Consider the following 14,073-nt stretch of genomic DNA (forward strand, 5'->3'; position numbering starts at 1 on the left):
ATAGACAAGAGCATAGATTTGTCATGAAGTTAATGAGTTGATTTTGACAAAACATTTGTATCTAGAATATATATAAAACACTCACAAGTCAATGATAAGAAAACAAACAACCAATAAAAAAATGCACCAACCATTTTGACATACCTCACAGTATATGAGTCAATATTCACAGGAAAAGAGGCTAAATATTATTAGCTATCACAAAAGTGTAAGTTAAAATAACAATGAGATACTACTACATTCCCACTAGAAAGGCTAAAATGAAGTCTGGAGCAACTATTACTCTCAGACACTGATAGTGAGAGTGTAAATGGTACAAATACTTTGGATAAGAGTTTCCGCTTACCATTTGACCCAGAAACTGTGCTCCTAAGTATTCACTCAAAAGAAATGAACATATATATCCACAAAAATATTTATACATGAATGTTCATAGCAGATTTGTTCATAATAGCTCTAAACCGGAAAAATCCAAATGTCCAACAGGTAAATGGATAAACGAATTGTGATATGTTACTGTGACATGCGATTGAATTGTACCTGGCAATACAAAAGAATGAGCTGTGGATACATCTAACAACATGAATGAATCTCAAAAACATTATGCTAAGCAAAAGAAGTCAGACACAAAAAACTACATTTTGACATTTGAGTCTGAAATAACTATGGCACATCCACGTGGACACATCAAGCAGCAACTGGAAATTAGGACTGGATCTTATAAAAGAAGTCTGGAACAAAGGTGTCAGTTTGCTAAAGACAAAAGAGTAAATGAGATCACCAAGAAGGAATGTTTAGGATGAAGAGAGCCAAAGCCAGAATGCTGGGTAAATATCAGCATTTTAGGGACACACAGAGACAGGAAAATGTATGCAGAACACTGAGAAAGAGAAGAAGGTAGGAGGAGGAGAACCAGAAGAAAGGGATATTTCAGAAAATAAGAAAACTAATTCCGGGACAGGACGTTCTGTGTCCAAGATCCTAGAGGGACGAAGAAAGAAAAGGGTAAAATGTTCAAGGCTGTGTAAGGTCATTTGTGCTCATGGAGGAGGCAGTTTTAGAGGAGGCAATGAGAACAAAAGGTCTATCAAGGTGGGTGGATGGGTGAACGGGCAGAGCGGAGATGCGGACAGAGAATGTACCCTACTTCTCCAAAACTTCATTTCAGAAAGGAAAGAAGAAATAAAGAAATAGCCAAGTCTAAGTATTTCTGAATGTCATCTTCCTACCTGATTGCAAATTTGAGATATTTAATAATAAGTACTTCGCAACAAATGGATTCTCAGTAAGAGGTTCATGATATCACCCAAGTATTTCTGGCAAAGGAAAAGCTGACTCAGAGGAAAAGTGCATTTCATGAACTAGTTCATGTATTATATAAAAGCAAAGATCCAGATTGTGGTATAGAATTGAAATGTGTTTTGCAGAGTCTTGCTTTTGCTCTGTGCAGAAAACTAGGCTGTATTTCCCTGTTCTGGTTCACTTAATCTCATGCGATTGTGTCACCTTGTGTTTCTCCATTTAAAAATAAAAAGCCAACTCAGCAGTTCCTTTTTCTTAAACTGCTTCAATAACCAGCAGTTGCTTACATTAAAAGCTTTAGCTGGAAGATTATAAAAATAGTCTAATGCTTCCTAGCAGGTAACTACTTTTGAACCAATTTTCCTTTCAGGGATGTAGTGAGGTCAAATCAAAAGGCCGAGGAAGACAGGCTATGAGAGAGAAGAGAAAGCTGATTGACATTCAAAGGGCAAAAGTGCACTGTGTTTGGAATGTTTTGTGTAAATGTTAAACAGCACCCACATTTAACCACCTGCTTCCTGTTAAGAAGAGTTCAAACGAACAATTTCAAGCACAATTGAGTGACACTCAAAAGAAAATCAAGTGTAATTTCCTAAGTTGCTGAAGCAAGTGTTCTTCTACAAAATCACCATTAGTATTTCTAAACCCAATTTGATTATATTTGAAATTTACTGCACACAGTTCAGTGGCACCTGGAAATTTCTTGATGTGGAGATAGAACTATGAGGCAGACCTTTTTAAATGGTTGTTGCTGTGTGTGTGTGTGTGTTAAAATTCCCTGGGTCACATTTGTGATAAAACTAAATTATTAAATAAGATGAAATCTTTAATAATCTTTCATTTCTTTTTTCTCTTCCTCATGAATATATTTTGCTTTGCTTTTAAGACACATTAAAAACTAGAAAAAAGCACCATATATAGACACCTACATCACACCAACTGTACAGATCATCTTGAAACTCTTCACCTGTCTCCTATCTCTAAATATTTACCAATTAGGGAAGAGAGGTAATGGTGGAATCTTCAGATTTCTCTGATAAATCTCCTAAGAAGGTAACCCTTTTATTGCCTGTATTAATATCGACTTCACATTATTTTTGCTGCTTTAAAACCTTCAATCTCCCTCAAAGGCAGGATCAAGTTTAAATGCTGTAACCTGAACCTTATGCAAACCCTCCATTCTAGTTCTATAGGTTACTCACTGTCATAAGCATTCCTGCTTTTGTTTCAGACATTTTTCCTAACCAGGGACTTCTCTGTCTATTCTACTTATACAAATCTTCCCCATTCTACAGCATCGACTCATTAATTTTCTTGAATGTTCCAACTTAACTCATATCTCATTTCTATGTCTTGTTATCGTTTAATATCTGTACCCACACTCAGCGTTAACTGTTTTCTGCCTACGACATATCTTATATTACTACCTTTAAGGTTAGATAGCTGTTCATGTGCATGCCTTGTCTTCCTAAACAGATTATCTTCTTAAATGTAGGAGCTTATTGTTTTCTTAGCACCACCTACAACGACTGCTATGATACTATGCACTTAGCAGAAATATTTGCTAAAGGTTTGTTGACTAATATTTGAAGGGAAAAGAATTTTAACCCACTCTAATTATAGAAGTGATTATAATTACAATTTTGTTAGATATGGCATTAACAAAAAAAAACTCTCTATGGAAAAATGTTTCTCATTAAATAGATTTAAAGAAACTATTCACAGCAAAGTTGTAACAACTCTCCTTAACCACAACATATATATATTTCTTCTAAAAGTCATAGAGCATTTCTTTAAAATCTCACTTCTAGAACACCCGATAAAACAGCCTGGATTTAGTGATCCCCCAATCTCCAGGAATCTATCCCAAGGGAAAAAAGTAACTATCCAATTTTAAGTTCACTCATTAGGTAAATTTTATCACCAGTGTGAATATTCACCAACTTTTGCACACATTAGTGTTAAAAAATAAAAATGCTGAGGTTATTACAAAATTACAACAGAAGAAAAACACTCACTACAACTAGTGCTGCTGAAACTAAAGCATTTTTTTAAATTTCATGCATAGGTTTCACAATTTAGATTGACATAAAATAAATATTTTGCCTTTCTCTACAACTCCATGAAGACATTAATGATGAAGCCAGAAGAGAACCTGACTTAATGATTATAGAGCAACAATATTTGGCTTGTGAATCTGGTTAGTACCCACCTAATGCAAGATAATGAGGGCGCATTAACAAAACTGCCCCAAAAATGGAAAAGAATGAAGGAGAACTCAAGAACCCATAACAAAAGTAAAATCAATGCAGTGTTCTGCCTCTCTTATGCTAAGTCCTAGAAAATATCAACTTTGTAGAGTTGGAAATATAAACCAAACGACCTAATTTTCTCGTAATGTCATTCTGGAACAATCACTATGAATTTTGCTAACTTTTCTTCATTGGGTTTATAACTATCCCTTAACGTTTATTACAGACATTTAGGGGGCGGAGGGAGAGGCTAATGAGTTCCATAGAGTATTTCTCACTGTGCGAAACAATATACTACTCTTAATGTTTTAAAACTACATCTTCAAAGTTAAGTGAAATGACCCCTAATTCTAGTGCTGAAGGATTTAGTCATTGTGATACTATATACTATAAGTTATGTGATATAATATAATGCCAGTTAATGCAAAGTGCTATAAAGAAAAATAAAACAGGCTAAGTGGATAGTGAATGACAAAAGATGCTACTCTAGAAAGAGTGGGAAGGAAGGCCCATTTGATGATGGTATTTTAACAGAAACCTAAACCACAAACATATCTGGAGGAAAAACATTCCAGGCAGAGGGAATACAGCAAACCTCCTGGGACAAGCAAGTGTATGGCAAGTTCAAGGAACAGCAAGAAGAAGGAGCCTGGAGAACAGTTGTAGCTGGAGGTAGGAGGATACCGGAAATGAAGGCAGAGAGGTTGTCAGATTCCATATCCCGAAGGCGCTTGTAGATCACGTGAGTGTTTAGGACTTTAAGTGTGAAAGAAGCTATTTTGGGCTTGAGAGCAGGCCAACTCAGTAGTCTTTCAATAAATGCTTAAATAAGTGCAAAGAATGTTTAAAAATAAAACAAAGACAATAGTCCTAAGTGTCATGTAGAGAAATGGCCACTGAAGAAGCAAGTGTCTCTTCCAGGAAGGAAGGAAGCGAAATTCCAGTGCCCACTGGAGCCAGCATTGACATTTCCAAAACCCCCTCCGTATACTGCACACAAATATAAATATAATTTAAAAATAATAGGACATAATTGTATAGAAACGAAAATATGACACATTTTCTTTTTATTTAAAATAGAGCTCTATATGCTTCACGGAAACAAGTGCAAGGAGTGCTTAATTTATTATATTTGCCACTTTACAAAACAATACATTTTCAGAAAATGCATACATAAAAATATAACATTTAGGCAGACAAGTATTTACATCTAGAGGCAGCTGAAAGTTATGCAATAATAGTAAAAAGCTTTAAAATAAATACTTTTATGACTTGCTGTTGGTAAAGTTAAACATTTTTGTATGAAGGCTATCACTGAGTTATTACTAAATTCTAAAATACTATTATTTCTAAATAAAATAAGCATATATGTATATATATATTACTATAAAATGCATATTTCCACAGACTAGAAATTAATGAAACATCTGCATATCATTCATTTCTCTTTGGATTTTGGAATTCTCTTCAGCTTCAACAATTAAATTGCAACTACTAAAATTGCCATCTGCATACTTTTTGATGTAATTTATTGCCCAATTCTCATTTTAAAACCTGATTTATTTCTTTATATTTCTTATATACATTCATTTGGGCCTATCTGTTGAAAGGTAATACCTTTTTACATACTTAAGAATATCAGGTAGCTCACAATAAGTCTTTACAACAGTGATTCTTTCACAGTAGTTCAAGAGTTCAAGGCATGTTTTGCAACGTCAAAATGCAATGGTTTTGACATTTGTAATATGTTCTTAGGTATAAGAAAAGTCACACTACCAAAAGAAAAGTATAATTAGTATTAGTACTTTGAAAGTCAATCCAAAATTCCTTTTTTTGAGATCTGAATCTAATTTTCTGTTTTTAGGACATTTTTAAACCTGAAACACAGATTAAGTTTGAATAATTTTCTTCCGTCTAGGATCAGAAGAATACAAAAGCTTGACAGTAGTCATTGTGAAAATGAACTAGAATTTAATATTTTGGCTCAGATACCCTTATTTTATATAAAGAGAAAAAAAGAGTTGGATTTTTAAAAATATTTAATTACTTGTATTTAGCCTATTGGAAGAAATAGAGATATTGGTAAATCTCATTCTATGCCTGCATTAGTTAGACAGAACATAGGCATGTAATTGCCTCTCTGCAGGCAAAATCAATGAATAGGTTTGCACATGAAATGAAAACTCAATGGAGATAACAAAACTAAGGTCTATGTATCTTGCTGTAGATTGTCTGAGTTGAAAACTTAAGTCAATTGGATAAACATACAATTTCTTTCAATATTCTGGGAATGCGAGGATGAAAAGCTAAAGTTCTCTATGCAATTTGCAGATGTCAAGAGCCATTTTGAAATTTTAATTCTCATTTTTCTGGAGATATAGAAGCTGGGCCCTTTTCTAAGATATATAAGCACATAAGGTGCGTTTTTGCAAAATATAAAAGTATTTCTGATTTGAGGAGCCAATTGCAGGTTGGATTTCAGCCCCTACCTGCCCCTCAGCCGAGAGTATTTGTGCAGAGCACGACATGCCAGCTGGATCTGGTGACACTCAGTATAAAGCTAATTTCCTAATACATTCAGAGTCTTAGTGGCTATATTAACATTGAGGTTCATGTAGCCCAGGGTAAAAATCTTGCAGTTAAAACTGTTAGATCTGGAAAGAAAAACTTCTTGTAGGAAAACATGAACCAATGATAAGAAAATATAGTCCTATCTGAAAATATTAAAATCTAGGATGAGATAGAGCTCATGTTCTCTCAAATGTTGTTTTAATCTACAACTGAATTAAGAAGTACCCTGGCAGTTCTTAATAGAAGGATTTTAAAATGGGGATTATTACCTGATTTCAATATATATATTTATATTCCAAACCATATGGCATAATGGCTTAATTTAAAAAGATGGCCAAAGCACAACAAAGCAATAGGATGAAACAGCAGAAATAAATTTAGCGATCACATTATGGGACATGTATTTCACATTTTTTGTCCAAGTCACCATCTCTTAAGTGGAATTTAGCATTAAGGCAAAAGTAGAGATTTCTTACACGTTAGCTAAAAGCTAGAATATAACTAGACTGATAGTCTTTTTAAAAGTTAAGAGAAAGTCTTCTCTGCCATTAACAAATATCCTCTTCATTATGCCAAATGAGAAATTACTGGAGAAGGCATAAGATAAAATCTCTCTTATGTGGGTATGGGCAATTAGAATCTTGTTAAGAAGTTCAGCGTGTAGCATGATCAGGACGGGGCAAGAACACTACATGAACAGGAAGTATAGAGTGAGTATTGGAGTTGATGAAATCCAGCAAAGATACATTTTTAATGTACTGAAAAAAATGAATGCTGAAGATAAACTAATGAGAAACTAAGAAAAGAGAGAAGAAAGACAATATGCTACCAGACATGGTCCCAAATTCAACTACCAAATCACATTTCATTCCCATTCCTATGCATAAAGAGAGAGAACAATCCTTACAGCAAAGAGTGGGAAAGAGTCACGAAGAGTCTCTTACCATTACTTGCACTAAGAAATTCTATGATCTCACAATTCCTAAATTTTATTCAGCACTCCAGTGGTTGCCTACCTAGCTTGGCAACTATTTCACAACTCTTCCTTCACCTATTTTAGTTTTCCTCGCTGACCTCACCATGAGTGAGCAAATTACTTTAGCAGAAATAAAAACAGAAGTGGAATTTGATCATCACCATTAAACAGCACACTATGTTAGTGTACATTCAGGGTAGGTTAAGATGCATGCTAATTATTTTTTAATTAGTAAATGTTGGATATGGTAGGGCACTGTGGTGAGCATCACCACTGGGTTCTCATACCAGTTCTGTTAATAACTAGCAGCCATTTAATCTCTGATCCTTTATTTCTTCATCTATAAAATATGAGAATTGAATTATAAAATCTCTTACATTCTTTACAACTCCCAAATTCTGGTTTTTGTTTTTGTCTGAGACAAATCTGAAATAATCTAGACCACCAAGGGATTCTCTTTCATTAGAAGGCTAAATACTAGAATGATTAAGTTAAATAATTGCTAGTTAGTTTTTAAAATTAGAGACTAAAGATCTTTTTGAAAGACAGTTAGGAAATGTTTCAAAAGGAGGTAAGAGAAATAATGAAACATAAAAGAAAAGCTAGCGGAAAAAAAGAAAGTCAAAATCAGAAAATTTGCATTAAAACACTTTGAAAAAATGCCTATATTATAGAAATTCTATTTAATATTAACATTTTTATGAAATTTTTATATTCCAGCTGACTTTTTTTCTGTTTAGAACAAGCCCTCTGGAGCAAAGGGATTACCGTCTTCATTAAACAGTGCATAAAGTCCATGCAGGTAGAAGCTTTTGGAAGGAGCTAAATACAAAGCATTGTCAAACGTAGAAATAGTACATTTCCCAAAAGAAAAGATATTTAGAATATCTTCTAAAACCACAATGACACCATTTTAAGATACTAATTCTTAAACATTTCCAAGTAACTTGAAATGTTGTATTTGTAAATTTATTTAAAGGAATGATTATTGAAGACATCAACTGCCATCAACTTTACTCATTTGTTACTGTTACTTTAATTTCCTAATGGGAAATAAAATGTCCATACTTTAAATAAATTTATTTAAACAAAATACATTTCCATATTTATTTTAAATAATTAATCAAAAACTATTCCCTGCCAAGCAATTTTAAGTTGAATTTTGTATAACGGCAAACACGGGCTCCCTGCTTTCACGTGATTTGCTAAGTAGGTTCCTTGGTACTTTTGCGTAAACTCTTAAGATAGCCCTGAGTTTTCTCTGCCCCACGTGGTGGCAAAATTCCAGCATAGTACAAGCAGTTTTGTTTTGTTTAATAATTCTACTAAAGTAGAAGTATTAAAAATAATAAATTATTATGGAACTTCTAAACTAATGAACCTATTGTAGATTTTCATTTTAAAATAAAAGCTGATTTTGAAGTCTTCAGACACTGAACTTGGGTTACTATTTTCACACAGTCATGGAAATTTAAAATGCAAAGTTAATTGAAAGTATAAAGATGAAAAGCAAGTGCTACACCTAAAATAGTGCACGACACAGTCATGTTTCACTTAACTTTCAAGTCAGAACATAAATTAAGAATTCTAGATGTGACATGCCAAGTATTTTAGACATAGAAGAAAGCACACAACAGAATCTGTACCGATTACACCCTTAAACGCATAGCTTACAAGGCAATAGGTTCATGCTGAAATATTGACAACAAATAATGTTTCCCTTATTTTAAGGAAGTGATGCTGCATATAAACTCCATCACCATTTTTTACAGTACTGAAATTTCACAAACAGCATTTTCCCAAGCTTTATATTACACCCAAAGCCAAAATATGTGAAAGGAGCAAAGAACACTGACACTCTGAGCCTAAGAAGAATATCTTTTGCTTATAAAACAATTCAAAAGAAATAAATATTATACCATAAGACTCCATCAAAAACAAATAATATGAAGTTTGACAGCATAGGTATACATAGCAAATTTGCCTTACACTCTAAACTTTATCCTATTTTTGTAAGTGAGCCTTTTCTATTTATAATCATGTTGAGAGTCAAGGAAAAATTAGAACTTTTAAGTTTTCCTTATCATTTTTGTTAACCTACCCCCTTTCTTAAAAAACACACTTGGTAATTGAAATATAAGACCATTCAGTTAGGAATTATAGTTAACCAACACAAAAACAAGAAAAAAATCTCAAAATGTACAGATTTCTCTAGAATGAAAGTTGAACTAATAAAAATACAGAATTATATTCAGACACTTACAAATAGATTATTAAATATAACGTCAAGGGAAATGTTAAAACATCCTCTCTTAAAAATTAAATAAGTATATTCACCCAACATAAGTGAATAAAACAGGAAATATTATTCTTGTTTATTTGAAACTATAGTACAACCATAGTAAATAAATAATTTCATTCTCATATATGCAGAAACAATCTATGAGAAATCAAAGTAACAAGCACAAGCAAGACTATCCCTTCATATAAGCTCTTTTTAAAATCCCTTCACATATGCACTTTTTAAAACTGATTATATACTTTAGATTGTCTGGAATAGCTAAATAAAGATATTTTCTAAATGTGTTGCAACCTGAAAGTTTTCAAAACCCACTAGCACATAGAACTCAAGACTAGTCATGGGGAGTGACTACCTTGTATCAAAGATACAAAGACATCCTACTTTGTATTATATCTATTTGCCAATTTACTTCCTTCCCCTACACATCCACATGCTTATTCCCATTCCCAAATTAGACTTTAAAATCCCTGAGGGCAGAACCTAACCATCTTTTAATTTCCCTATGGGAGCCAAAATTGTGGAAAGGAAGACGTGGGGTGCCCATATTATTTAAAGAACGATAACCGCATGAATGGGAACAAAAGTAAATGCAAACCACAGCTGTCAGATTTTTGCCTTCGATATCTCATCCCAGTCAAAGGAAGACAGGTTCAGTGATATATTTTCATAGCAAACTGAAGTATAATCACTAGATTGTGCTCTACATGAAAATACATAGGTATACCCTTTAGAGCACTGTTACTCAAGTTGTGCTTTGTAGGACACTAAAATGTGTGACAGTAAAAGGTTTCCCTTGCTCTTAATAAAAGAGTTCTATGGTCAAATAATTTGGGAAATCCAGTTTAAAGAAATTCAAGTAAAATTTCTTTACCGCTAGACTCCTCAAAGTGTATCATACGCAAAAGTGCAGTATCACTTTCTAAGACTCTATCAAAGAACGCTTTTGGTCTTGCATCATCTCAGCAGAAGAGTGTTCTAAGGAATACAGTTTAGGAAACAATGTTTTAGAATAATAAAAGATACCATGTTAAACCTCCTTCACCAAAGCTTTGAAGGAAATATTTAATGTTCTATGTATTATTCAGAATTTATCACTGAATGTATCTGTCTCCACAGTAAGTGGAATAAAAGCAAATGATCATGAGCTTTCTTCTGCCCCCACTAGATCATTTTGAAAGGGTAGGGGAATATCTCTTTGCAGTCAACTGATACCTCTGTAGGGTTTTGTTGTTGTGCTCCATTTAAGAGTTTTCTTAATTTTTCTCAAAATATCTCCTAGTTTCCTCTTCTTTCTGTTCTTTTCTTTCTAAAACTGGATGCGCAAAAGTAGAAGGGATCTCTGACATGCATCTTAAAGACATCTGGCAATGGATCTTTATGCCTGATTAATCTCTGGAAGTATTCAGAAAACATGAACACTCATCTAACAAATAGGGTGACTGAAATTTCTATGAGGAAAATGTCAACGGATATTGTCTTGAGAGTTCGTGCAGGTCCATTATGATTCTACAAAAAAACTCAATTTGTCTTCTGTTTGACTAAATCACAAATATCATGATGAAAGATGTTGCTTCTGCATAAGGAGAAAAGTACTATGGAAATTAAAGAGAAAGTAGGAAGCTAGCTAACCCCACAGTGTGGATTATCACAGGACTTGGACCTACTGCCAGCTCTACCACTAGTTATGTGACTTTGGGACATTTCTCAATGTCTCAAGATGTCAGATGTCTCATTTGTAAATAACAGGAAGTAACAACTTTAGTGGCTTTCAAACTGTTTGCCTCAGGGGCTGCTGTAGTGGTGGATTATGAGAAGTAGGGGGACACAGGGAGGGGAGACCAAGTAAGTGAACCTCTGACCTCACTTCCATCTTCCAACCAAGCAGTTCCACTTTTACATGTTTTATATACTAAAGTTCAGAGCAATATTTAATTTTTTTAAAGATTCTAATAAAAAAAATACAGAAAACCATAGATTGTATGATCTAAAGTTTTGTTTAGACATAACATGCTCTAGTTCACATTTTTAATGAATATGTTTTTATCTCAGGAAAAAAATGTTTTTACTTTTTTTCCCCCTATTCATTCATGTGCTCTTGATTCAAGTAAGATAGATAAAATCTTAATAACTTTTATTATTTTTATATAGCTTATTTGACACTTTTATAATATCTTTCTTATTAAATAAAAAGATGAGTTGATGTGTTACTTTTCAAAGTAAAATTAAAGACAACATGGAGAGTGGATGAAGTAAGCTTCTGCCCATGCTTTACTTGAGAGTTATTTTTTCATGCTGCCTTTGGGCACTTAAATACTATACTGCATTATCTTTGAGGTAGAACAACAACAAAAAAGGCAAAAACATTCACATAAAGAGGGAAAATGAGAAAGAAAGCTGTGAGAGATTTCTTTTTAACATGATTATCATTATTAGGCCTTGCAATCTTCTTTGACACAAAGTTGAGAAATGGTCTTCTTAATACGAAGAGCTGTTAGGCGGGCTGCCCCATTGGCATACCAACACTCACGCATTATTCTCCCCATGACTCGGAGTGCCTTTAAAAGAGAAAGATATCAAAGATTTTAGCTACTCACACAAAACAGAGTACAAGAGAAGCAAAACTGCAAACCCTTAAATTGATGCTAACCTGTGATAAAGAAATAGTAAACTTAAAACAATATGAGAAGGAAATTAGGGCCAAATCCCTTCAAAACTCCTGTCAAAACACATTTATTAACATTGTAGAGGCTAATTTATACTTGAAAATTCAATCTATTGATTTCTGGGAATATGGTAGAACGGCTATCTTTTAAAATCTTCTAAGAAGGGACATGAAAAGACAATAAGGGATATGAGATGGGTTGGAAATTCCCTGTATATTGCTCTTGCTGCTAAGTACACATGTGTATACATTATACAAAAAATTCATCAGACTGTATACTAAGATTTGTGCATTTTACCATATGAAAATTATGCCACAATAAAATAATGATCTAAGTATAAATATCAAAAATTCTGAATTAAAAAAAAATCAATGTAAGTGAACTGGTAAATAAAAAGATAAATACTCAGAGGGGAAAACTATGAGAATGCATGAGTCCAGGGAGACATGAGGAATCACTGAAGCAAGAAGCCACTTGGTGGCATCTGCTGCTCTCACAGTCTAGAATTTCAGAAATGATGGACTACATGTGAAAGACAAGAAACACAGCCCAAAGCACACAGAAGGTGTTAGATCAAGATGTTCACAAAGTCCTGAGGATAAGGATGAATCAGTCTTAGAAGGAACTTTGTAAAGAAAATTGTCTAAATCTTGGCTCTTGGTAAAGAAAAAAATCAAAGCTAGGCCCGAAAATGTTGCAGTATGAGCTCATAATGAAAATCCACAAGCACTTGCAGAAATAAAGTATCATAAGCAAGAGTCAACTGAAACAATAAACAGTAAAATCAGACCTATCAAAACACGATGCTAGAATTAAATGATATAAAATATAAAATCAATATATAAAATACATACTTAAAAAGCAAAGAGGAAATTCAAAATATAAGTAAAAAACAAGAGCACATTTTAAAAAATAAAAAGGGCCAATAAAACTTCTTGACATGAAAAATAGAACCATTAAAATAAAAAACTAAATGGATGAGTTACATGGGAGATTAGACACATGTAAAGACAGAATTAATGAAATGGAAGATAAATAGGAGAGATGCTGCATAAAGACACAAATATGGAAAATAGGGGACAATAAGAGATAAGAAAAGTAAAATGAAAGGTCTAACATGCATCCAACGAGTTCTCTAAAAATGGGCAATAGAGACAATGAGAGGAAGAACTATTTGAAGAGATAATGGTTCAGAACTTTCCGATCTCAGGAAAGTAACAAATCCTCAGAATTAGGGAGTCTGACGATCCAAGCAAGATTAATCAAGAGACATCTACACCAACAATACCTCATAGAGAAACTGCAGAATACTAAAGACATAGAGAAGTTCTTAAAGTAGTCAGGAAGGAAAGATAAATTAATTAAAAAGAAACAAAAATTAGATGACTTCTCAACAGCAATAATGTAAGCCAGAAGACAGTGGAATAATATGTTTAGAGAAAATAACTGTGAACCTAAATTTGTATGCTGAGATAAACTATTTGTTGAAGACTGAGGACAAAATAGACACATTTCCAGATACCAACACACTGAAAGAACTTGATCCCCACTAAAAAAAACAATTTAAATAAAATACATTTAAAGGATACACATCAGGAAGTCAGAAAATGATCTTAAAAGGAAGCTCTGAGAGCCAGGAAGGAATGCTGAACAAAGAAAATGATAAAGATGTTCATAAGTCTAAACAAACAATGATGGTATAAAATCACACCAATATCTAATACACAGGATCAATATAAAACAATGAACTAAAATACTGGGCAAAAATTGCATATATCAGCAATGTACAAAATTGATCTCATAGAATATTAGGTCTATTGTAGGAGTGCATGATTCCACTGTGGTTTAACAGTAGAAAATCTATAAATGAAAGTCATCACCTTGAGAGACTACAGCAGAAATGTCACATCACCTCACAGATAGGGAAAAGGCTTTTATCAAACAGAAGTCTGCTTTTATTTAACGTAATTAAAGTTTTTACAAACAAAACCTACAGCAAACATCGTA

General features: G+C 33.3%; 1 protein-coding gene across 1 annotated transcript in view; it reads right to left on the reverse strand.

Annotated features, from left to right (window-relative positions):
- Positions 1-11,483: 11,483 nt before the first annotated feature.
- The window catches only part of ACVR1C (activin A receptor type 1C), a 38,743-nt gene continuing 36,153 nt past the window's right edge, over positions 11,484-14,073 (reverse strand). The window contains exon 8 of the mRNA XM_058548616.1: positions 11,484-11,958. Coding sequence (XP_058404599.1) covers positions 11,833-11,958 — 126 coding nt within the window. The 3' untranslated portion in view covers positions 11,484-11,832. The remainder of the gene's footprint in view (positions 11,959-14,073) is intronic.

The sequence above is a fragment of the Diceros bicornis genome, chromosome 10 (assembly GCF_020826845.1).
Source record: "Diceros bicornis minor isolate mBicDic1 chromosome 10, mDicBic1.mat.cur, whole genome shotgun sequence".
Classification (NCBI taxonomy): domain Eukaryota; kingdom Metazoa; phylum Chordata; class Mammalia; order Perissodactyla; family Rhinocerotidae; genus Diceros; species Diceros bicornis.